Raw genomic sequence first — 27,189 nt, forward strand, 5'->3', positions numbered from 1 at the left:
CGCAACAGTGACCAAGAGTGTATAGCACATCGTGGGCGAGGCAAGGCAAGGCGTGGGCAAGATACTGTGTGAGATAATTCCCTTCTGTAAAACCAGGCAGTTTTAAACGTTTTATAAAGGTTTTATGTTAGCTGTAACTGCTCTGATTATATGTGGTAAATAAATAAAGTTTCTAAATCTAATAATGCTTTCTAGGTCCGTTTAATTAGAGCAACTTTTGGGTTGTCAGGTTGTGAAAAAACGTTTGACTGTTCATTAAATCACTACAGGAAGATCTCGACCACATTTAATTACAAATATGTATAATTTTAATTTCCCAAATAGAAAAGATAAATACCAGTCAAGGACCATTCTCATAACTCCAAAATGTCATTTTTAATGTATTTATTATTATTATTATTTTTTTATCAATAAGAAAACAAACAGAAGGCAGGACCAAACAAAAACAAGCTGGGAGTAACAACTTAAAAAGCAAAATCACAAGCAGAGGGCGACTAGAAAGTCAAGCCAGACTTGATTGTTGTCCAGTGTTTGTGGCAAAGTGCATGATTTTCAAGGAAATACTTACATAACTTTTTTACTTTCAAAGTAAATCTTGTGGGAAAATGTAGAAATAAAATATAAATCTACTCTATCTGCTCAGGAACTTACGATGGAAAGTAACAAGCAGATCAATCTGCAGTATCACTTCTGTTTTTGTGCAGTCCCTGACAAATAAATTTAACTAAACGACCAGTGTGTAGGATTTAGTGGCATGCAGCTTTCCAAGCATGTAGGAGAATCTATGATGGCTGTAAAACTCTTGAAAAACATAACAGTGCAACATGGAGGACTCCCTGGAGGCGGACCAGCTCCCTCTGTAGATATAAAGAGCTCAAGGAAAAACACAACATTTTCATTTTAAAATAATTTACACCATATTACGCCAATAGATCTGCCTAAATCTCACACACTGGTCCTTTAAGAATAACACTGACTTAGAAAATCTGAATTTTTATTTAGTATCTTATAATTTAGCATTTGATCATTCCAATGATCAAATACTGAGGTCATAATTTAGACTTTTTAATCTTTTTCTGTCATCTCTAATTCTTCATCCATTTCTTCTACTATTTACTCTCAGGCAGTAGAGTTTCCTCCTTGTGATGGATGAATCAATCACCACACTCTACAGCCCGTATGGAGTCTGTTTTGTGAAGACTGTGGGCCTCACCCAGCAGCACCGCTCAGTGGAGACACGAGAACTAAACCACTAAAGGTTAACCAAAGGTCGCTCAAACAGAAGCACGTAGCTCTCAAATATTTTTTTCCTCATCAGATGAAATACTGTGTTTAAAATATATATAACTAGTATTGTAAATTGTAAACAACACATAATAACGTCACTGAAGAAATCAGCAATATTCCTTTGAAAAAATAGGTGAGATTATCCTTTGAAGACTCCTGTTCATTTGCGACAGCCTGGAGATATTCTGCAGACAGAAATACAAATAAAGCAGCTCAACAACACTTTCCCTTGTAAACAAGTGTTTTCTGTCACATTTTACCTATCGTTTCATTTCAGTTTGCCTTAAACTGCTGTGCAAGTGCAAACTATTGTGGCCAATGTGTGTCTATTGACAGAGGTGTCTGCTGAAGGAGACTGAAAATATCTTGTGTTACATTGCAGTGTGAGAAACAAAGAGCGACAGATTTCAGCCATCGGGGAGTGAAATCAACATCAATAAACCCTGACACAACAATACAGCACGAAAGACCATAACGAGCAATGAAAACTGAAAATAATTCAGTGATAGAAACAGCTGAGCATGATCGAAAGTGGTGTGCATTACTGCACAAAGGTTTGTGCTTTAATTCATCAATAAATTGCATTGGCCTTTGCAGGAATGATGAACTGTTTTCAAGTAAGCATCCTCCAGCATTCAGTGAGAGGCTGCAGATCAGGACGAGCAGGTTTAGAGCAGCTTGTTTTAAAGGTGCCCTGTGGAGCTGTCATGTAAATGAACTTTGAAAAGCTGATCGTCAACTTCAAACTGGAATTCACTGAAGACAATAAACAGCAACAACCTACAGTCGAAGAGAAGAAATATATTATTAAAAAGGTTTCTGCATGTCTTTGTCTCTCGTGTGCAATAAATCAGGATTTATCAACATTTGAATCAAAACCTAATGACAGTTGGAGGATTGTTTGATCACAGTCAGTCACATCTGAGCAAACCACATCTACAGTCCTGCTGAAGAGGATTAGAGTTTTTTAAGTCTTAATAAATAACGCCTTAAGATGTTTTATTTTGGATTTTTGGAGTTGCTTATTTTAGTTCTGCATGTTTAAGCCAAGATTCCAGGCGCTTTGATATCAAAGCACCTAAACAATGAATGCTGCTCACAGCAGCTTTTTAACATCGCAGGCCGAGTGCCATCCTGTTCCATGATATTTGAAAGAAAGCAGACATCCCTTCAGGCGTATCTCCAGACCTCTGCAGCTCACACCAACACAGTCTAGATGAACAGCACTTCAGGTAAGATGACAAAAAGTTGAGTGAACTGTCCCTTTAACTCATTTGGGTTTAGTACGCACATCATGTTAACCTTTTACGACTGTTTCGTAGAGAGTATTATCAGTTTTCACTGATCTGCTGGTACCGTTTTTTTCCAATCCAGAGCATGCAGTCCATCATCTGAGATCATGGGTCTCCAGTTAACGTCTTTGGCCACCATATACAAACACATGGCCAATAAAATCCTCCATGACCCTACACACATCTTTTTCCAGGCCTCCAAGAGGCTCCCCTCTGGCCCATTTGTAGAACAAATAGGAGAAGCACAACCTTTATAAGTGAGGCCAGTTGTCTGTTGAACTCTGACACCTCCCTTTGGGGAATCAAACCATGCACACTTCCCAGTACTGACTGACGTGCCTGGCATGCTTTTTTAGCATTAAAATTATTTATTGTGCAATCATATCTGATGTGTTTTTTCGAAATATGACTGTTTGTATGTGTGTGTCTGTGCTCTACTGCATATACTTTTAAAAACTCCATGTTTGTTACATCCATGTATCCTGGCCTTTTTGCTGCCACACTGCCTCTTGGTCTGTTTCCACCAGTTATATTAATTTATGATAGTACATCAGAATTTTCATGTTGGGTCTATTTTGTATAAATAATCTGAATCTGCAAAGTAACTCGTAACTTAAGTTGTCAAATCAATGCAGTGGAGTGAAAAGTACTTCCCTCTGAAATATAGCGAAGTTTAACATAAAATGGAAGTACACAAGTAAAGTACAAGTGTCTCAAAGTAAATACTTGAGTAAATGGACGTTGTTACTGTTCACCACTAAGTGCAGGTCAGCTGGATAAACAGCACCCTGGATCATCTTTACAGTGTTTCATGTGAGCACAGACAGGAATCTCCACAGTGCTAAATGCAGTTTGGTCTGAGCCACCATCAGGACGCCAGCAGCTCACTAAGTGGGTACTCTTGACATGCTATCGCTCGAGGTGTTTGGTGCATAACGGCCCACAAAACTGCTAAAGGTTGCATCTGGTGCAGTGTGACACAGGAGTTGACACAGTTAGACAGATGGCGTTGTACTTGCGAAGCTAAAGCGTAAACATTCGTCACACAGTGATATTGGGTTTCTGCAGCCTTTGAGGAACACTGAATCCCCCTGTCCTCTGCTTCCTCCTGTTTAGTGCTCCTCTGGGGGCCTAAAAGCACTTTATTGTACAGACGCTCGCTGTGATAACATAATCTTTTATGTTGAGGAAACTTTGAGCAAATGCAGCTGCGATAAAGCGGGCTAACTTTCTGCTACTCTTGATAGAAGCGAGTCTTTGCGGGCAGTGGGGTGAGAAGTGTTTACGCAATAAATCATCTGTTCTTGCACTCTCTTGCACGCAGCTCTTGAAATGAACCAGCAGCTGCGACTGCAACCCTACATTTCTAACATGTACATTACATACGTAGGGATATAATGTTCCTCCAGGATTATCCACAGCCTTGATTTTCAGATATTGCTGACAGGGTGATGAATTTCAGTGATGCTTGCTCCTAACATCAACCCCGTGCCTGCTCCATAACCTCTCCTTTTCACACTCCATGAGCCATCACCCACACCAGCACTGATGTGTGCTATTATCACTTGTCTGCCCGCTAAAGATTAGGCCAGTCGCCTCCTCTCGCTTTCAGCACACGAACCTCACACATACAGCATGTAAGCAAACACGCACACACAAAATCAGACAGCTTATACCTCCAGGAGGCACTAAATCAAGTTACACCTCCCATAATAAAGTCCTCTTCTTTTCCTCATATCTCAGAGCAGCATGTCAATTACAATGTTTGCGATCTATACCGCTGGGTAATCTCCCTTTAATTGTTGAAATGAGGCCATCTGTGATGCTGTTGTTGCATGCCGTGAATATTTAGAGAGAGAATGATATGCATTATGCAACAAAATCTCAGTGACTGACACAATGGTATCACTGCAGCATCGTTGTCTCGGCTTAATAAATCAATTCTACGCTTGCTTTTTACGCCTAAAAGTGTGGACCAGTTCCAGCTCTCAAAAGTGCTGATAAGACTCGTAACTGCCTGCAGCCAGTTTCCCATCTGACCATTCAGTCTCTAAATGGAGCCGGCCATTCCCACTCAAGCCAGAATGAATGTGACCGCAGTAACACAGGGCCTGCTATCAATCAGCACTCATCATCACCACTTAGCTCATTTCCTGTCACATGTTTTCCTCCAGGGAGTAAAATTCTGCCATTTCTCTGCAGTTAGCATTCATTTCCTCCCCCTCTCCTTCCTTATAGCTGTGTGCTGAAATACTCTAATGGTGAGCAGCCCTTTACGTGAGGGACCTGCACAATATTCACAGTGAGGGTCTCCCAAAAATGGGGCACGAGGACCTCCAAAAAGTGGTTCAGTCCCCTGCATGGTGGCACCACCTCCTTTATATGATCATCAGATTTGGAAAGTTAGAACCCCAAAAGCCTCCAGTTGTAAATAGAAGCCCATATCACTCCTGATACATTTTTAGCCGGAGGCCTTCGAGAGCTGACTGGCGGAGCAGAGACACCATATGCCATCAGACCAGGCTGGGGCATACTGCAGGGGGACGGGTTCTGCAGATCAACAAGTGTCCTATATTTGATCCTTTCATTGTACTTTAATGCAGCCTTCAGATTATACACAGTGGTGCAGGAAGAATTCAGATCCTGTACTGAAAGGGTAGTTAAGTCTAGAATAATAAATCATATTTCATAGTTCATGGTCTGTTTTTGGATGATTCTACAATGAGTAAATATTGTACAAGAAAGCATACTGTAAGTAAACTGAGATGTTTTTCTCTTTATTGTAAATGAGCTCAAACTAAATGGAACTGACCAACGGAGGCATGTTTGACATGACGTCAGTGCTGCCTGTCAGCTCTTAGTATGACAAACATGAAACTGATGGTGCAGAAACAAACTCAACGAGGATCCAGGTTCCACACATGGGTGACCTAGCTGCTCAGCTCGGCCGTGTCTGCCGTGTCTCATCTCATGAACACTCGGATAAGAAGGAGTTGAGGGTAGGTGGAGAGGGAGGGTTTTAATCTCATAACAACAAGGGATCTGCCCTGATTTGGGGTTGCCCTATTTGGTCTCAGTCTCTACAGCTGTCAGTTATCACAGATGGAAATAGATGACCACAATAACTGAAAGGTCACCCCAAAAAATGTGTTGAAAGTGAACTTCAGTCAGAGAAAGTTTAACAGTGTAAAAGTGTAAATAAAGCTCTTAATTTCTTGCTGTAACTCACCTTTATGATTTGTTACTGTGATGTCAAAGCTGCACTAATCCATTTTTGATATGAAAAACAGGAGAATTATCACCAGTTTCCCTCAGCCAGCTCTGCGGTGCAAACCTGTGCTGCAGACCTACTCCTGCTGATATTCTGCTTTTATTGTCCTGTGGAATCGTCTTGGCCAGAACCTGATCTGTTTATCAACCGTCCGACTCAGGTTTCATCACAACTGTTTCTGAAATCACAGCTGAACAATGACGAACGCATGTCAGGATCCACACGGCCTGCTCCCTGCCAGACGTCCAGCGTTTAAGACGAGAACTGCGCACACAACTAAGCTATCATTTTGATTAATAATTGATTTTTGAAATCAGCTCAAGAGGGGGAATTAAAATGCAAGCGAGCTACTGAAGACTCAAATTATGTTACTCATAATCTTCAGATTCATGTTACTCACAGAACTTTGGGAGAAAAGAGGATTTCAAAATACTGACCCTAACCCTTTATTTTAGTATTCATGTAACAGTCCTCACATTGTAAAAAAAAAAAAGAAAAATCCACACAGTCCTGTGCTTGTATGGGGTATAATGTATCGACTTTAAGGCTTGCTGGATACCTTATTACCTGACTATAAATAGGACTTTCAGGAGCAGTGTGAGATTGGATGTAGCCAGCGACTGTGCTGCGCTTCAATGTGTTTAGAGATGAGGGAGATAACAGAGTCACAGAAATCGCCCTCCGCTGCTGCTGCTGCCGCTGAACTGGGTCACTCACACTGAAGCCTTTTAACACAGAAACATCTGGAAAACAAAACAAGTGATCATACTAGGATAACATCATTGGATTCAGCACTTCATGCTATTTGAAGTAAGTGTTGAGTTTTCCTTTAATTTAGCTGCACTCTTTCAACTTCAGCTTGCAACTTTTCCCCTCATCGCTTGTGCCTAGTCCATATGTACACAGGTATTTTTCAAAATGCAGCCTTTTCTATGCACTTTGGCCTTTCATCCACAAAATGGTGCCAGTGCTCACCAGCTAACAGGGCTTTTTACAAGTTTACACATACAAATACACTTCCTCTTTCACAAAGCATCAAAGTTTGTGACCACGGCCCACAGCACCGAATAGAAAACTGACTCTGGAGCAGAATGGACCTCACCTCAGCCTGTTGTTATGTGTTTCTGCATGTTTGTGACTGAAAGAGAGGGTGTGAAAACAGAAGGGGGCATGTGTTTTTGTGTAAACGGTGGTAATGGTGGCTGTGTGGTGCCCGGTGCTCGTGCATTAGCAGCACTGGTCATGGCTGGTCATGGCTGGTCAAAGGCTGCGATCGTGAACTCACAGGAGAGTCTGTTCTGTTTCATTCGGCGAAACTCTCTCCTGAGCTCAGATACAGAGGAATGACTGTTGTGTGTCACAGTCTGCAGGGGAATTCAGGGTAAAATATCAGCCACAGACATTTTACCAACATGCATTTTGACTTCAGTGAAAAGTGACCAATTTGGGATGTCCACCAGGAGAGAAATGTACATTATAACCAAGTTTTATAGCAAAATTAACAACAGATGCACAATCCATCAGTCAATAGAAATTAATAAATAAATAACTTTGTCACTGTTATTCTCAGGAGGATGGAAGCTGCATTCACCCTCAGTGGAAACAGCAGCAAAACGTCTGAGTGGCTTTGATGGTGTGCTCTCTTTTCCCTGCCACAGATTATCTGTGAAACCTCCAGTGAGTTCAGATGAATACATTTTTCACTTGCAGTGAGATACCTTCATGTTACATCGAACTCTAAATGACGCAGCTGTTTGACCCAAACGCTGTTAGCAGCTTTTTAATTGGCTTGTTTTAAGTTTTTTCATGAACATCGCAAAAGTCAGTTGAAGTGGTGACCAGCAAGCAGCAGGACACTGAGATCATGTCTTCAGTATTCCTTCCTTGAATTTCAGGGCTTTAGGCCACAGTCTGTTTCCCTGTTCCTCCTCTTCCTTCCCACGCCCCTTCATTGACTTTCCCTCCTTTCCTCATCACCTGACTGCCCACCCACACACCTGTTCCCACTTCTCATCAGCCCTGCAGTTACCGGAGCTTCCCACCCGTCCCCTCACCTGCACCTCATTGCGTCCTCAGCCTTACTACACAGACAGATCACTTTTCCAGATTAAGCTTTCATGTGCTTCTTCTTCTTGTTGCTTTCTAGCCTTCTGTTTCACCTGAGACCTGTTCTCTGAGACCTGTTTCTGCCTGCCTCACCTGCACAGTCTGACATTTCCTCAGTCTGTTGGACTCTGGACTCATGCTTGCTCCTTCTGGATTTGTTTGCCTGTGTTGGACTGATGCCTGGTGTTTTTGACCCTTGCCTGCTGCACTATTCAAAGAACCTTTTGTGTTTTGACTCCTGCAAACAAATCACTGAACTTTGCCAACTCTGCCACAGAAGTCTCTTCTTTTTTGTATTTCTATATGTTTAAAAACATTATACATTTCATAGGGATAACTCCAGTATTTCTCCAGTATTTTCAGACTAGAATCCATATATTACAATATGTTTAAACCAATAACTTTTGTTTTGGTGTTCCTATAACTTTTGACTTCAGTATGAGCAACAACAAGCAGTAGCTTGATGTTTTCTGTTCATGTTGTTTCAGATTCTTTACATTAGAAAAACATCACAATCTCTTTTAGAGGCAAATGGATGTGGGATTAGAACAGACATCTACACTGAAAACCTCCACCTTGTCCATCATCTTAAAATATCTTCATAATGTGTAAATGACTCAAATCTATCACCACGAGATGACCATCAGCTTCTTGTTTTGTCGTCATAACAGTGTGACACACACGAGGTCTGAACATGTCGTTGATCGCGACCTATTGACACAAGCACAGCCCGCTGACCTAAAGATTTGTGGAAAATACATTCTGTACGTTCAAATAAGACTCACATGGCTGTGACATAAGACTGGGCCATGATGTGAGACATCTCTATAGAAATATTATGCAAATTACCTTAACTTTGCAATGCAACAATTATTCATCCAAAATGATGTTTCCACCAGAAACCTCAAAAAGACTAATTAAACAGCCTGCAAACAGCAAAGTGTATCATACAGCTGAAAATACATTACATGACTTTGTATAGTTTGTTTTGGAAATTTGATCAGCTGCTGTTCTGGAAAGTCTCTGTAGACAGTCAAAACAGATTCGCTCTTTTAAATCAATAGAAACCAAAACAATAGAAGCTTTCCATATCGAAGACTCAAGTATACAGTACTTAGATGAGTGCGTATGGGAGGAGAGGTGCTGCATTCAGAAAACAGGTGCAGAGCAAAGGTAGGAGCGGTCCACGGTCCTGATCCAGCAGTAAGTAACTCAAATTTATCAGCTTTTAGGGGAGAGAGCTTTCAAAAGAAGTGTAACATTTGGACTGAGTTGTCGAAGGAGCAACAAAGACTTAAGAATAATCAAAATGGATGGATGGATCCCAGATTGGTAGATTCTTCTGTAATAGCAGCATCTTATCCAGGCTTTGCATGGGGACAGTGATACAGAGTAAATATATATGTCAACACTAGCAGGGAGAAATATGAGCCAAGGGAAAAAGAGAGAAGAATATACAGAAAAATGAACACAAGAAATAATAAAAGAAGTTAAAGTAGCTCAACTGAATATCCACAAAATACACAATATCAAGAATAAAAAAGACTAAATAGAGTACAACATAAAGGATAAAGTACTATACACTACGTATAATAGACAAGAAGGAACCCCACTTTGTTTTCATGCACAGTGTTCAGACTTTCAGACAGTAAATCAGTGTTTGTATTCGGTGCACTTCTCTGCCCCCTCGCCTCAACACAGCTCAGTGTGGTCATAAATATACTTAGAAATCTGACGTGTAGTTCAGGTTGTCTCCCAAAGACAACACTTCTGTTGCATCAAATCATGGCCACTGTTTGTGTGTAAAAATGTTTGAATCCTTTCACTGACTTACAAACTCCGTTTTACAGCTGAGAGCTATAGCTATAAATTTCAGCCAGGCAATAAATGTGATTCTGAAGAACACTGAGCATAAATTGGGTGACAAATCCATTTTAATTAAACGTTTCTGATGAGGAAATGAATAAAAGTAGAGGGAGGAGATGGAGATATGATTACCGCAGCTTCTTGAGACACTGTGTGTGTGTGTGTGTGTGTGTGTGTGTGTGTGTGTGTGTGTGCATGTCGGGGGGGATTGAGCGTCTGATTGTATAATTCATGTATTTCCTGACCAGACTGAAAATTCACTCCACGAATACCATCGGGCACTTGAGGAGATTATTGGCCGATTGCAGCCTCGGTGAAGGCCATGAGTGAACTTGAGAACTGGCATCAACCACTGAATGAGCGAGAGATTCACAGCCTCATGTGTAACTGCCACTGACCCGATGTCAATATCAATGACAGCTGCTTTCACACATCGGACGTGCCAGGAATGACAGGATTCAACGCGTGTGAACTCCGATGCTATGATGTTAAGGTGTGAGGTAGAGTGGTACCACTTACTAACAATGCACACAGTTTATAAGAGTATGTAATGGCTTTATTAATGATTTACAGACTCGTCATACTGCAGATATTAACCATTGATAAGAACAACTTCTGGGTTGCCAGGTTGTTGGTGTTGATCTTCATCTGCTTGGCTTTTTAGTCCATCATGCTCTGAAATGAAGCCCATATCTATTCATAATGAAATGTCTCAGAAGCTCTTAGAAGACTGGTAAGGCCTTGTTTTTGTCACATTTTTTTCTAAATGAATTAAATCTCTGAAGTTTTCTTTTGATTTTCTTCACTATGTTAGCTAAGTCTTCTTGTGGGTTCTTCATGCTGTGTTGTTCTGACTTGAATTAATGGAAACTGAAGCGTACAACTGTATAAACTGTGTGAGCATCACAGAAAATACGGCAACACGTTAAGTCCTTTGATGCAAATAAACGTGTCATAAATGGATTCTAACATTTGATAATGTAGTCGTAAGCACATATACGTGTCTATTAATGCATTTGTCCACAACTATAACTCCTCCTACTGCATTCATAAGTGGAGGATGCTGCATGAACAGGTTATACAAAATATCCTCACAGATGAAGTTATAACTGTTGACAAATGCAGTACATTAATAAACACTTAAAATGTCCAAATAGCTGCATAAAATTACATTATAGTGTTGTAATTTCTGCTTACAAATGCAGAACAGGGGCACTTAAAGTAAAGTGAATAGGCATGCCACACATTTAACACTGACATGATGTTTATTACCCTTTATTAATTCCTAATTAACAATTATAACTGCAGATCTGACAGTTATAATCGATTTTTACAGAGAATGCCTCTATAAAAATTGGTATCATTAGTAAAGTATATATTTGGTGGCTCATTTCATGTATTGGAGTGTGACTGTAGCAGATTTTTCATTTTTTGTGATATGAAAGAAGGTATTTTTCCAATTCAAATGAGAATCTTTGAGGTGTTTATGTGACAAATGAGAAACACTGGGCACTATGACCCAGCAGATAGCCTACTCTTCATAGAAAGAGAGAGAGGGAGAAAAAAACCAAGCTGTGATCAGTGGTGGTTGTTTGATGTCAGAGTCTGTATAAATCTGAGACTTTGGGTGGGCTCTACCATTCAGCCACAGGGGGCCTGAGGAGACGCAGCTCTGGAGAACTTCTGCCCTACATGCGGATTATTTGTGACATCCTCCCAGATGTTGTGGCATCGGGTCGCGCTGCTCATCATTCACACGCAAACCTTTCTTGTCTTATATGTTGCGCACAACAGCTGAGAAGTTTTATTTTATGGCTACAAAACGGGAAAGTTTGAGCAGCGGGGAATGGATCTTCCACATTTTGGCACCTGCACATTAAAACCTGATTCAACAGAGGAAAATGAGGAAGGAAAGAATCCTTTTTTTAATGTCTTAGACTGATTGTGCCATTTATCTGACCGCATGGCACGGATAAGGCGACGCTCACCAAGAGAGAGGGCACCTTAAATGTCAGACAACTCAGAGGGTGACATAAAAATGACAAAAAGTGAGTGAAAGTTATGGAGCGCTCCGGTCAAGTCGAGCCAACTCAGCCGGTGAACACCACAAACGACAGTTTTATTACAGAGTCATCCACTGTGGATGTCAGCGCAGAGAGTCTCGCCTATCAGATCAGTCTGGCGGTGATTCTCTCTGTTATCACACTCGCCACCACTTTATCCAACGCGTTCGTCATCGCAACAATCTCCCAGTCGAAGAAACTACAAACTCCTGCCAACTTTCTGATTGCCTCTCTGGCCATCACCGACCTGCTGGTGTCCATTCTGGTGATGCCCATCTGCGTCCTGTACACCGTCATCCACACCTGGACGCTGGGGCAAATCGTGTGCGACATCTGGCTCTCCTCTGACATAACGTGTTGCACGGCGTCTATCCTCCACCTGTGCGTAATCGCTTTGGATAGGTACTGGGCCATCACAGACGCGGTGGAGTACTCCAAAAAGCGCACGCCGGGACGCGCGGCCGGTATGGTGGCCACAGCCTGGGTCATCGCCATCTCCATCTCCCTGCCGCCTCTCTTCTGGAGACAGGTGAAGGCGGAGGAGATGACCAGCTGCAGCGTCAACACGGATCATATTTTCTACACCATCTACTCCACCTTTGGGGCTTTCTACATCCCCACCTTGCTGCTTATTGTCCTCTACGGACGGATATACGTCGAGGCTCGGAAACGGATCCTGAAGCAGTCCCCCAAGAAGGTGGGGAAGAGACTCACCTCGGCGCATCTGGTCACCAACTCTCCTGGATCCGTGGCGTCCACATCCTCCCTTCAGTGCGGGAGGCACGACACTCCGTCCAGCGACACCGGCTCTTCAACAAGCGAGAACCAGGTGAAAGTGACAGTGTCGGACGCGCTTCTGGAGAAGAAGCGCATTTCAGCAGCCAGAGAGAGAAAAGCTACTAAGACTTTGGGGATAATCCTCGGCGCTTACATCGTTTGCTGGCTGCCGTTTTTCATTTACACACTGGTAGTGGCCACATGTGACACATGCTTTAACCCCGAGTTGTTTGACTTTTTCACCTGGTTGGGATACCTGAACTCCCTCATCAACCCGATCATTTACACAATGTCCAACGAGGACTTCAAGAAAGCTTTCCATAAACTTCTGCGCTTCAGATGCTGCAGGTCGTGAACGAATGTTATTTCAGTCTCCAATGAGATTTATTTATGTATTTATTTTTGGATATCAAGTTCGAACAGTAAGAATGGCATAAAAAAAATAGACATTTTAAACTGTGCATGCAAAAGAAAAAACACCCATGTCTATTCATTTGGTGTATAATGGAGATTTAAAAATTCCAGTTTTTCTAACAAGTAACCTGGAGTGAAATTGCTTCACATGATTTCCGTGGATTCAGAGCTCAGACCACTGTTACGCAAAAATCTTCACACAAGAAACGAGATTTAATATCGAACATAAGTGTAGATGGTGAAGAAGACCAACTTTACGCACCACACAAAACCACTTCAGCGCCTCTTGATGGGCAAATGTGCTTGTTGTCGCAGACATTCAGCGACGGCTTGTTAGTATTCTGTATGGACGTTTTTGGATGCTACACTCTACTCTAAGGCAATGCAGTGTGTCGTTCCCATGCGGCGACTGACCCATTAATGCGAGTAAGCAGCAGTGATCATGCACATCTGACATGATAAGTCAAAAATATACCTAAGGTCCTTTTTGCATTAAGTTATATGTGTACAACTATAGAAGTTTTATTTTTAAAACTCACACATCGACAGGGCGTTTATGTATTCTGAGAAATGAAACAGTGCTAGAGATTTTTATCATGGCCATGGACTGCTTGCTGCTACCTTGTGTGGTTATCTTTTTGATTTAGAAAGGCGCGCTCACGCTGCTGAAAAAAAAAGAGAAAAGATTCATATCAGTGTCAAACAAAGAAACTGTAGCTGATATTTACCCAGCAGCTGGAAGCTGATCATAAGTTCAATTTTGCAGAACAAACACCACCTTGTTTTACTGTGCGCAATGGGTCTGTTTGCTGCTACATTAAATCTGTATCTACAGTATGTGATGTCCATGTGTGAACCGGTCACGGCTAAAGAGACTGATCTGAAGAGCACAGTCTGGCCTGCTGAACTATAAAAATAATGCTGAGGGTTTGTCAGCATTATGTGAAATAAAAGTATGTGGAATTTATCTGTTCCCATTCAGAGATGCAGTGCAATAAAGGCTTTTAAGTATTTGTTGGGCACACATGTTCTGTGAGTCAGAGTTTTAATGCAGTTTTAAATCAAGATTATTGTCAAAATTTCTTCCAAATCAGAATTAAAGTTACATTTTCTCTCTTACATTATTGTTGCCATGATGAAAGCAGCAGCTACTCAGACAAGCGACTCTTTGTTTTATCACATATCCAACAACCTCTTGAGGCACTCACAGACGTGGCAGAGCATTAAACAATACAGATCAATGCAGATGAACGTGCGTCATTTCACATCAGCCCATCTTGATGTCTCTAACAGGATGAGGTTCTGTTGTGGCTGGCGTGAACTCTTTCTGGCCTTTCAGTCTCTGCGCTGCCTTCCTGGAGGCAGAGCAGGACACGATCTGTGTAGTCAAGGGCTGTCACAGTTCAATAAGTCATGAGGCTGACAGTGGGTGATGCTCTTATAGTGGACTTCACACACACAAAAAGGCCACTCGTATTATCAACACACGTGCACACACGCACACGCATGCGCACATGCACACACACACACCCTTTGGCTGTCCATATGTGGATTTTCATATGGCTCATCATGCATGAAAAATGAGCGCACCTGGGCAGACATACAATCACAGCACGGCATTTCCAGGATTTTCCTTGGCAGTTACAGTTGAAAGATTACATATATGCATACATAAACACACATATCTTCCCTCTGGACTGCTGGACATAAACAAGGAAAGCTCTGTTGGACAATGAACAATAGCCAGTAGTTTGGCAGGTTCAAACTCCTTGCAGACCATTCACTATAAAGTATATAAACAACAACATTACCATTAAATTTGATGTTTGATGGCAGACTTTATGTTTAATTATCAGCCTAGAGAAAAAGTCATTGTAAAGACTCATTAGAAAAACAATAAGACACAAAATAAATCAAATGAACATGTAAAACACTTCAAACTATGGTCACCTGAGGCTGAAAAGATAAGGATGGTAGCTCATTTATAACCATGGTTGACCTTCATAAGAAGGTGATATCCATTCAAAGAAGGTGAATAGTGTGCACATCCAGGTGCAGGACAAAACAAACAAGCAAACAAACAAACAAAAACAGCAAACAAAGGAAAAGGAGCGGTTGTTCACATGCTGAAATTTTCAAGCTACCAAAATTGCAATGCAATGTTTTGTTTTGACAAACGTCCATCTGAATGAAACCAGGCACACAGCCTCACAACACATAATGTCTAAAGAGCTGACTGTAGTAGACAGGCTACAGGTGATACATGGTTTTTACATTTTCACATTTTTTGCATTGTAATAAAAAAAAAAAAGAAAAGAATAAAATGCCCACAGTGCCAGATAAAATGCAACTCAACCCATACACAGTCTGGTTGGACATTTGGGCGTGTTATGCTAGTAGTGGCTAATGTTGCCTCAAGCTGTCTGTCTCAAGGAGAGATGAGCGGGCTACAGAGGTTTGGTTAATACACTTTCTACCTCCACACACTGACAGATTTTCTTCATTTTCAAACTTGTAGTCTTCAGACCCGACCAATGATGCCTCAAGTGACATCACTTGAGGCAGTTTATCAGATATTGCTCACTCTCTGGAGCCACAAAAGTCCTAATGCAACTTTTTTCACATATGCAGCAGTACTTCCCTAAACAGACTCTGATGTGTGAAATCAGTGAGCCCCCCTGTTAAAATTTTGGGAGCTTGAATATTTTATTCCATGTCAGAGTACAGATTACAGTGGTGATGTCACACAGTCCTCCTGAATGCATGCAGATGATGATATAGAGCAGAGTTGATCCATAATTGACCAAATAATAATTTCATGCAGAGAGATTGTTGATGTTTAGCAAACACGGTTTATGTATCCAACGAAGTATTGCATGGCTCATGTAGGTAACGCTGCTGCACCTCCGGCTGCAGAACAGCACACACTATCATTTTGTTGACAGGGATGATTGCATTGGGCAAACAAATACATAAATTATACAGCTTCTTTGTTTTCTGTTAGCTGAATGTGCTGCATTACCGGTTTGCCACAGGTCTGCTGCGGAGTGAAGGACGTTGCTGACGTAGCTAACAACTACTGAGGCTGAACACATGGATAATGAACCTATAAAATATTCTTTTGCTGAATGGAGTTTGGGTAAACAGGTTTATTGTTTCACGCTTTCTGGTTGAGGAAAGTTCACAACATTCATCACCTGAAAGATGGAGGCACAAGGGCGCGTCCGCTATTAATCAATTACCTTATGAAGGTGATAACAATTGACCATGTCAAGAAGAAAACAAGTCAGCAAGTCATTTATTTGGTAAGAAGATTGAGGGCGTAAAATAATTAGAGGCAGGTTAGCGTTCAACAATCCTCACTGTGACGCCAGTAGCACATCGGCTGACGCGACACGCTGTGAAGTTTCATCATTTCTATCTATTTTCAAATGTTTGTTGGTATGACAAAGTTGGCCACTATGGTTTACTTGTAGAAAATTTGTGATTCATCTGTTTACATAAAGTTTTGCATATGTATTTCAGTCATTCATCACTGTTTACTTCACTACACTCCGGGTCTCTCCTGTGTAGTATAACCCATTGACCTGCATTGCACAGATGTTAACTGTAGAGACAGAAGAGCCTATAAAGTGTGAATATTCATCATAAAAACAATTGTAGTCAATACCTATTGGCAGATCTTAAAATCTATGTTCTGCCGTCATCAATACTGGTGATAACAAGATGATTCAGAGTTAAAATTGGACAGCGGAGTCAAGGGTGGAGCAATTCGCTGCCTTATTTGTGCCCACAGACACTCAGCGCGCCTCAGCTCATGTGTGGATGAAGGTTTCACACTGTGTGTTATTGTGAATGTGTGTGCGTTCAATCACAGCCTTCAGTCATCCGTGTTCTTTCCGTGCTTCACAGCAGATCCATCGCCACAAGCAGTTTCTCTGCCTTTCAACAAAGTGGGTTAGTTTAAGGGCTCACAGCACTTTGCATTAGCTTCTCCTCCAGCTCACCTATACGTATGCCTAATAATATGTTCCTCTGCCATTCTGTATTACACGATGGGATTGAATTAGACGACACTGTATTTGGCTCCCTCAGCTACAAAATCATCATAAGTGAGAAAAATAATCCGACCCTACTGGTGATCGACTGGCACACGTGGGAGGCCGTCACTGGTGGAGCTTAGTGAATCTATCACACTTAACATCCACTCTGGCCTGACAAGCAATATATCACTAAATTAGGCAGTTATAGTGGTGGCACAGGGGGTGTGTACACTGCTGAGGTTGTGATCCCTCCATTTCTACTACTATGCGGATCACTGTTAATGGGTGCTCAATTACCAGTGAGAGACAGAAGGGACGTTTGAAGGGCATCCTCTGCTTACCTGCATGCGGTCATGCCAAAACCTCATAGCTCAGATTATGGTGTCTTTTTCGTCCTCAGAATAAATGGTCCTCTGTGATCACCTGGATTTGTTGAACACTATAAAAAGTGATCAACTGAATTTTACAATATTTCCTAATAAGATGACATTTGTTGCCAAGTGAAAACATTGTATCTTCAAAATAAGAGTGGCTTAATTTTAACATGGCGTATCAGAAATCGACATATGGTGCCAAATATGCTGTATAATAATGTATCTTTGTTACTCTGGATGCAATACGCATGTACGTATACTCCAAGCCCTTTGCCATTCCAGTGTAATATGTAGTTAAATGTTTGATATCAAAATCCATACATCATTGAGTGTTTTCAATTAAAATATATTAAATGTTCAACATTTTGAGAGATTTGGGTATTCAGTCTATTTTGAAGAATTAGATGAGAAAATTGATACCCCTCTCATGTATGTGCAAAAGGTGGGAGGTGATTAGCCTAGCTTAGCATAACGACTCTAAGTAATAAATAGAAGTCTTTCCATTACTAAGACTTTCAAGGCACCAACAGGTAAAAGTAAGAGAGATGAGCAAATTGTTTCCAAGAGGGAGTTGGTGGGAGTTGGTTGTCTTGTTTTTGTCTCGCATGCTGAACTTGAGATGCCTCTGCTCAGAGGTCAAACACACTAAACTTTATTCAGTCCTCGTTAAAAGGCAAAGTGCACAGACTGCTACAACTGAGAAGATGGCAGTTCAACACAAGAGGTCATTTTATTTCTCTGTTTTTCTCTCCTTACCCTTCTCCTACACCCAAGTCCCAAATATATTTGCATCCGGTGATACATTAGTCTGCTATGAAAGGAGTTTTCAAAGTGATCGTAGTTCCTGGCTGTAATGCATACAGTCACACACAAATCATTTTTTGTGTTAAAACTATTCAGCTGTGCCAATGGGCCATTTTGTCAGAGGTACAATTCCTGCAATAATAAAGCAATATATTAATTCATAAAAACATCAAACAAAGATGGATTTCTGTTTCATCAGGAGCCTTGGAGAATATAAATGAGGGTTTTCCATCACCTCGGGGATAATTTACATATTGTCTATTAACCTTTTCACATTAAGCATAAGAAGGTGCATTGAGATGGAAACTTGACTCGCATGTTTGTAATTTCCCATTTTCACAAGCAATAACAACACAAAATGTCACACAAGCTATTAGCATGAAATTTGCCTGACACAACCTAATTCAGCCCCTTTTCCTCGTCTAAAAACCCCCAAGCTTCTTGTCACTCTAATAAGCAACTTTCTCCTCACACAGGCCTGACCCCCCTCCCTCTACCCTGACCTCCTTTAAAATAAGCTTCCTGCTCCTGTCACACAGTTTAACTCAGGGCTTTACCTTAACCTTAAACATCCACCACCAACCTTTTGGTTTCTTTCTCAGCTTCTCTAATAGGACAGGTTGGCACAGAAAGGTCTGTTGCATTACACAGTTTCTTAGATGGAAGGGGGCCAAGAAACCCCTCAGGTAAATCTGCATCCGTAATCGACACAGTCTCTACGTCCATCACCTACTGACATATATGAATTATGACATTATGAAAGTATTTTATTAAATCATTTGGCCAAGTCTCCACCAGCTCTGGCAGAAATGAACTATACTGTTCTGCAAAGCCAAAATGCAGTTAGATATTTAGTCAAAATGACTGGTTGACATTTAGTTTGCCATATAGTCTACATTTATTTCAGTGTATGTATGTCCAATTTCAAAGAAAACAAAAGAAAGTACAACAAAACACAGCTAAAAACCAAACTTCAGTCATTTAGCTAAAGCGACAGAGCTAAATCCAGTTAAAGCTAGCTAGAGCATTGACAATTCACCAAAACTGATATACCAATTTTGATGAAGATCTTGGTTATTTGTCTTTTTTTATCCAACATAAACAAAGCAGCAGCTAAAACCAGTAGAAAAGAACAGCGAAACTAGTTCTGCTAAAATGAGTAATTAGCCTAGCTTAGACTGTCATCTCAACTTCTGATGCCAGTGCAAATGACAGTTTGGTGTAGTTAAGATGCTTTTAAGTCACCCTTAAATGCATTTAAATATATGTAAGTGTATAGAAATTAGCCGCTTTTTTGTCATAAAATAAGAAGTAAAAGAAGACATCATCAGAAGGAATTACTACATCTTATTTCCAGTTAATTCTGATCCAGTTCATCAAATCAGCCTGAAACCTTCAGCTTACCACTGCCTGCCTCTGTAGGGCAGAACAGATCTAGCTTTTTAACAAATTGTCTGACAAACCTTTTCTGACTGGTGCGGTCTATTTCTTTAGCCCTCAATCAAATCGTATAGATTAGATTTAACTGGTTTACTGCCATAAAAATAGAACTGGCTCGAGGGAAATCATTAAATGAAGCATGCATTACTGTATATTTGTCAGTGTGAGATCATATGGAAAATACTGCGTCTACTGAGGCAAGTGCAACAGCATGGACGCACGGCCCCATTAAACTTCAACCAGTGTTGACTGTGGCTCGCCCACCCCCACCACACACCCAGCAACCATACCACCACCCCCAACTTTTCTTCACTGTAACAGAAAAAAATCACCATCTCATTGTCTTTGGAGAATGTGGATAAAATGCCATTTTTTTTTTTTACCAACTGCCCATCCATCCATTCATCCATCCATCCATCCATCCATCCATCTGCAGCTGCTTATCCAGGTCAACTCCTTGTCATTCTAGGTCCTCATGTTCAGTGCGGGTCCTCTCTGACCTGCAGGGTTGGTGTCTATGGAATCAGATTTGTGTCAGTATAACCAAACAAAGCTTCTTAAATATCAAACAAAAGTAAGAATGTGAGAGAGAATACAAAGTCATAAAGGAAAAGATACAATTAATAACTTGACAACAGATTATTTGTGTAATCGTGTGAATCGTGTGTGTTCTGGTCTCGTCTAGGCCGTTCATGATGGGACTGACTAATCCCATAGTCTGATCATCATTTAGCTTATTGGTCCAAGATTGTGCTGACGCAACCTCTCCCATCAGTGGGCTTTTTTCAGGGGTGTGTCCTCATTGTCTAATGAGTTTCTGAGTGACATCTCAGCCCTGACGTTGTTCAGTGCAACCTGTTCCCGTTCCCAGGCCATCAAGTACAGACGCTGTGTCACATCCCTCTGCGTCTCATACAGACACACAAGTTACCCTTGAGCGTCTGTGCGAGATGCACCAGGCTTTCGACTAACTCCAGTGTAAACCCATCTGTGGCAGTATTAGATGCTCAGAGCAACTGATCCAATATTAACCTGCTATAACACGCTATGTGCATCAGTCCCACATTGCTTCAGTGAGTTTTATTCTCTCTCAATTTCTTATTTTTGTTTAGTGTTTAAGAAGTTTTGTTTGATTATGTTGGCACAAATCTGATTCCATGGTTGTCCAGGGGGGTCGGAGGTGTTAGCAGCCTCACTGGAATCTTAACTGGCCAGCCCTGGTGCTCCTTTGTAACACATTTTCTGGTTATGGTTTTAAGTAGGTAACTGATTTTCCATTACTAAAGAAGGAAGGTGGAACATGTAGGCCAATGAGAAATGAGAGAAGTTGGAGGTTAACATGTTTCTCCTTCAGTGACGCCTCATTGAATGCTTCTGGTCATTATGCAAGAGAGAGGTTAAGATATAGGGCACCCTTATTTTTGTATTCTGACAGGTGTGTTTTCTTACTTACCTGAAAATATCCATAAATGAGGATATTTAACCATTCAGAATTCAAATGCTGTGAGAAAGCTGAGCATCTTCGGACAAAGCGAGAGCTCTCTGCTCTCAGTAAAGCCAAGCGGACATGATTAAAAGTGTCTGATCCACTTAATCTCAAAGTAAACACACAAACAGGCAAATGCGCACATGACAAGAGCTCACATAACCTTCATGGTGGTCTTAAATCTGGTATATGCCTCTACATTGTCTGCTCTGAGTGGCACAGCATCAGTCTCTAAATTTGTTTGATATTTTCAGGCTTTCCATGGTTGCCGTGAAAACCACACACCTCGCCACAGTAATGCACATGTTGGTCTGTGGCTGATGCAGCTTTGACAGGTTTATATTCTGCAGTGGATTTAGTCATGCTGCTGTCTCCGTCGTGCTGCAGTGGGCTGTAAAGCAGGTGTGGATTAATACGCGGGGACAGAAATGCATCACTGCTGGGGCTGTCAATTGACCTGACCTCCTTCTCTCTCACTGACATCTCTCACTCTTTTTCCCACTTTGTTCCCTGGCCATACAGTGCTGTTTCTCTGCTTCTCTGCCATCACCTTACTCTTTTCCTTCTCATCCTCTCCTCTCCCCTCTTCTGTCTTCCTCTTTCCCATTTTGCCATTTACCTTCTTTATTTCATCTGCCTTCCAGTGCCTCCTTCCCACCCGCCCTCTATCACTGTCTTTCCTGCTGCTTTATTCCCTTCCTACTACATAAAATGAAACTTGTCCATGGGGAACATGATAAACAGGCTCTATTTCACAGGAGTCATGGCTCCATCTTCTCTCTACCAGCATGGGAATGCATCCTTTTTAAGTCCTCTTCAGCTCGGACAGCTGGAGGAAAGCCTCCTGGGCATCCACACTGGCACTTGTTATAGAGAACAAAGACATTAGCGATTAATCTCTAGACTTCCACCTGTCAACTGTAGAGTGCTTCAGATATAATTCCTCACAAAGCCATGAGCCTTTTGAAGTTCTCATTGCGTGTGACATCTTTAATAGGTCATTCAAAACTGATCTTAAAGCTGGCTCAATGTGATATTCTGTCAGATGTGTAATATGCAGATGACTCAATAATTTTCTCTTCAGGAGATAAAGGGTGGACGACTTGATGTCATCATTGTCCTATACATTTTTAATCTAATAACCGATTGATATTTTGTACCTGCATGATTGAAGTGTCTCCCTCGAATGTGTCTTTGTTCAACATTATCATCCGAGCACTTAACTCGACATCCTTGGCCTTTGAAGGTTTGGTCTTCCCTGTTGATTTGAATTGGTTTTGTAAGGCTGATATTGTATTAGAGGTCTTCACAGGTGTACACATTTGCAACCAAATACAAAAAGGAAAAGTACTATCTGGAACCAAACCAGATCTGTCTGTTATTTCTAAGATGGGACCCACAGCAGAACCTGAACCCCATCGGGAGATGCGGACCTGATCTGCACTGATTTTACAGGTTAATGCTACAAGTTGTCAAAACAAAACTTTGTGACTTATCTAATGTAATGTAGGTAGCGACTCATAATCCATCCAGGATTAAATACATCCAGGTTTTCTGTTATTCCTCTACTGAAACAACGTGAAGAACCCACTCGTCATTTCGGTTTAATGGTCCACTTACTGTCATGATGATGGATGAAAAATGTGACTTGTTTATAATCAGCTTCACAGTTTTGTGGCATAATAAAGATAACTTCGACTCTTTGCCCTTTTGAACTATCATAATTGTCACGGCTCCGAAAGTTAGCATTGCTAATTTGCCATCATCTGCACTCTCCAAACGAATCTGACCTCTGCTCTCATCATGATCAGTGGTGTCTGATCACGGCCGGGTCTTCTCGCATTCACTTGGATATTGCACATGATGTGATAAAAAGATGGGACCTATAGTAATAGAATGGGACGTGACCCAGACCTGACGGGCCATATAAAGGGACCCAGGTCCAAGGGTTTGGATGGACCCATAAAGTCCAATATTGTATGTCTCCTCACTAGTCATCATTTTACAGGAAAACTGTGACGTCAAGTAAGCATGATAGCTTGAAGTTAAATCAGGAAGTTGGTCTCTAAACTGTAATTGATGTTTACAGCAAACAGTGTGGGTAATAATTCCACCATATGGCTTTGTTTTCTCTGCCTTATTCGTTTGACTATCCAGTTGGTTTATCTACGACATGTCTGATTGCTTGTGTTTCTTAACCTGTTGTGAGCAATTATACTACTATCCACAATCTCAGTATTTATCTAAGTACAGTGTTATCATCACAGACAGAACCAATGGCCTGAGAAAAGGCAACCTGTATTCTGTCTAATGGCCAGCAGAGGGCATCTCGACTGGTTGCAAAAAGAAGCCCTACTGTATGTAAGCTTATGAAAAAAATGACTCTACTTCTCACTTCATTTCTTACCTCAGTAAACATTTTTCCTAATAAGTTTATCATCTCAATTGCTTGTTTCAAGCCTTTGTTAACACAGCAGGATGTTCATTTTGTAAATAATGGTCCCATTTACAGACGATAAAGCAGGGTATACTTTGTCCATGGGCTCTCACTCAGATCCAATCATGATAGAGGTGGACCGATGTGTATCCATGGCAGCTCCACCCTGTTGTCCAAATATGGCCTCTTGTGGCTCCAAAAAGCCAAGATGCAATGGCCTTAGGGCCAAACTGGCAAAATGGCAGTCCACAACAATCACTCAGCAAAACTTCAGTTTACTTGCATGTGAGTTTATAACATATCCTCCATTCAATACAGCTTACTGCACCAAGGACCAATTTCCTTAGGTTTTTTTGTGGAGATCACCATTGGAGAAATATCTTATATGTATATTGTTTTCCAACTTGTAATTCAGTGGGTGTTGATTTCAAGTTGGCAAGTTTGAAATGGTAGGTGGTGGAAGAGGATAGGTGTCGAAATTGCGTGGTGCACATAGTCAGCTGAACTCTAATCTATTCTTTTGTTTTAATAAAAGTAAAATGTATTCATATTTGAATATGTCTGTACATTATGTTTTTTTGAGGAAGGGGGAGAAGGAGAGATGTGACAATGATCCCTAGCTGGAATCGAACTGGGGACATTGTAATCACATGGTATGCGTATTAGACCACTAGCTTATAAGGACACCCTGCTCTATTCTGTTCTATTCTTCCATATAACTGTGTGGAAATGTGAACAAACTGTGGAAGACAGCGTTGTGAGTGGCAGGGCTCTCATAGCTGTCACAGTGTGAGGTTGTTAGCTCCCCACAGGACAGAATATATTGCCCTCATAATTTACACTGTGACTGTCTCCATCCAGAGTCATTTTCAGCTACTTTCCATTTAAGTCTGAGTGCATTTTATGAGGGAACAGTCAGGCAGTCATTTATAGGGCAGCTTTCAGCATGTTTACTACAAAATAAATATTCTAATGTTATTGTTGATCGTTTTCCAACTCAAAGCATGGTGTGTTTTGCATACCAAGAGAATATTTGGTTTCCATTAATTTATGCACATTCTGAAAATCAGACTTCAAAGTTGCACACTCGCTAATCCATCACAGTCACCATCATGTCAGCATTCCACACTGCAAGAGTAATGTGACACTGAGAAAATACCCACTTGAAACTTTAGCATGTTTCAAGTCTCAAACAGTTGGTTTTTAACACCTCAGCAAAATAAACGAAGCGAGTGGCTGCTAGAGGGTGAGAAAAAGACGTTTTAGATTTGAAATGCTTTATATCATAAGAAAAGAAGGACTGATGGATTTCATACTGCGCACACACACACACACACACACACACACACACACTCATGTGTGCATCATTAACCACCAGAGTTTCAGAAGCAATCTACTATATAGAGGGAAGGAAACACTGAAATGCACTGCTCTCAATCCTGACCACATAATCCATCCGCTGAAAATTTCTCTATTCATTTACTCAACAGAAATATTTTATTTCCACATTTTCTGAAAATAGGCCTTTTAATGAGTCTTTAGAAAGTAGGATGGGGATATGAGTTTTAGGCAAAAGCAGCCTGACAAATAACACGTTTATTTCTGAAAAAGTTTTTGTGTGTCTGCGTTTCCTCCTCACTGACTTCAAACAGTTGTGGATTTGCCTCCCACCAGGACAGTTCAACATGCTGCCCTCTGTTGGCACACAGTGGTGCACACCGTCATGAATGGGAAGCTGTTTAACCCTCTGTAATGCACTTGACCATAGTATTAATCTCTAGCACGAGCAGGACTGTAGCCAGGATTTTAGAAGTACTGAGGTCATGAATCACCCCAAATCACTTTCACCTCCTTCATTGTTTCATATATCATTTATCCTGTTAACTGTAAACTAAATCTATTTCCTGATCGTTTACTCCCCAATAAGGTCTAAATGCTGTTTCAAACCCCTCTATTATTGGCCAGAAATAAGTGGTGTAGAAATTGAAAGAGTCCTTCACAGATGGGGTACTGGGGTATGTCCAAAATGAGTATCAATACTATCAATAAGCAATGAGTATCAAAGGTCATAGGTAAGATTCTTCGGCTTGTTTGATCAAATAAGGAAAGGAAATTTCAAGAAATGCAACAGAAAATGTCTCTGAAATACATTACATAGTCTAGTTTTAAGCATTATATTGATATTAATGCCCTGACTTTTCCTTGGTGCAACAGTAGTCAAATTCAGGCATATGCATTTAAATATAGGCCTACAGTAATTAGCCTGTAAAAGTATTTAATTGTAAAATTGTAAACTCCCCCCAGGTCACTCAACCCGAATAACCAGAAAAAAAATACTCAGAAGTCAAAAAACATCTGCCCTTGTGAAGTTTCCTTGAGCAATTCATTCAGTCCCTGCAATCCTCCTTATGCTTGACCTTGACCTTCCTGGAGGACAGGTCAAGATAGTCGAAATTTGTCCTACAGGCCTCAAACTCATTATTTTAATTTCCACTCTTTTGAGCCCTTGAATGCAGAACAAAAGAGTATCTCAGCCTACTCATCTCAGATATGTTACTGCCATTGAACATACTCTAAGTCTTGATAATTACTCATGAATAATTTTAGACAAAACTGACCTTCAGCATTCACATGTCCATGCAGCAAATGATACGTGTTTGGGAGTGTTAATGGGTTCAAGTTCAGCATCTCAATGCTGCTACACTTATACATAGATCTCCATCACAGATTAGTAGACTAAGAACGACCTCACGTATGAACTCTAGCACCAGGTCATAGAGTTGATGTTGGCACTGGTACTAAGTCTTCACACTGCCAATGGCACTTTCACTGCTCCAGGTTTAGTAGAGTGGATCACACTGATAATAAGCCCAGAGTGGATTTTCCCTAAGAGGAGCATTACCACAAACATGACTAATATTAGACTGTAGCCCTGAGGCACTCATCTTTCTCAGCTGTAAAAAGGAAGGTTACAAGCTGAAGCTTCACTGGAAATGACTGAACAGGTTTTTCTACGTTGTACTGAAATCTTTTCAGGTTTTATTGTGCTTCACTGCTCTACAGAGCACAGCACACGCAGTAAAATGGGGATAAAATGTTGGGTTTAGGAACCTATTTAACAGGCATAAAGCCTACATACAGTGAGACCTAAATGCAGGTATTACACTCAATTTAACTTTATTTTGATCATAGCTCAGTTGTAAGGATTGGATGTGGCCTAGTTCTGTTTTGTCTGCCTGTCTACTAATAATGTTTACAGTGTATTAAAATCAATAATAAATGTATCTACAATTGAATCTGTTCAAACTTCTAATTGAAGTGGCACACAACCACACCAAACCTGCATGAACTCAACCCGACCAAAAAGGTAAGATGGCAGTTGGCTGCTACTTTGCTAGCTAGCTACTATTAGCAAGAGTTTAGATTGTGTTTTTTCCATCATGATTTGATTAAGCTAGTTCTGTCGCCTCATTTAATTAAGTACCAAGATATTTGTTCATCAAAATGAATATTCTCAATTACTGATTAC

General features: G+C 40.9%; 1 protein-coding gene across 1 annotated transcript; it reads left to right on the plus strand.

The window, feature by feature from the left end:
* The first annotated feature begins 11,485 nt into the window (after positions 1–11,485).
* On the plus strand, positions 11,486–14,095 carry htr1b (5-hydroxytryptamine (serotonin) receptor 1B). The gene has a single exon (XM_076748793.1). It carries the CDS (start codon positions 11,884–11,886, stop codon positions 13,015–13,017), a length of 1,134 nt encoding a protein of 377 aa, XP_076604908.1. The 5' UTR covers positions 11,486–11,883; the 3' UTR covers positions 13,018–14,095.
* The last annotated feature ends 13,094 nt before the right edge of the window (positions 14,096–27,189 follow it).

Source organism: Chaetodon auriga, chromosome 14 (genome assembly GCF_051107435.1).
Source record: "Chaetodon auriga isolate fChaAug3 chromosome 14, fChaAug3.hap1, whole genome shotgun sequence".
Taxonomy (NCBI): Eukaryota; Metazoa; Chordata; class Actinopteri; order Chaetodontiformes; family Chaetodontidae; genus Chaetodon; species Chaetodon auriga.

What these genes read in the sequence shown, in the direction of transcription:
- htr1b (XM_076748793.1), top strand. Translation starts at nt 11,884, where the DNA reads ATGGAGCGCTCCGGTCAAGTCGAGCCAACTCAGCCGGTGAACACCACA.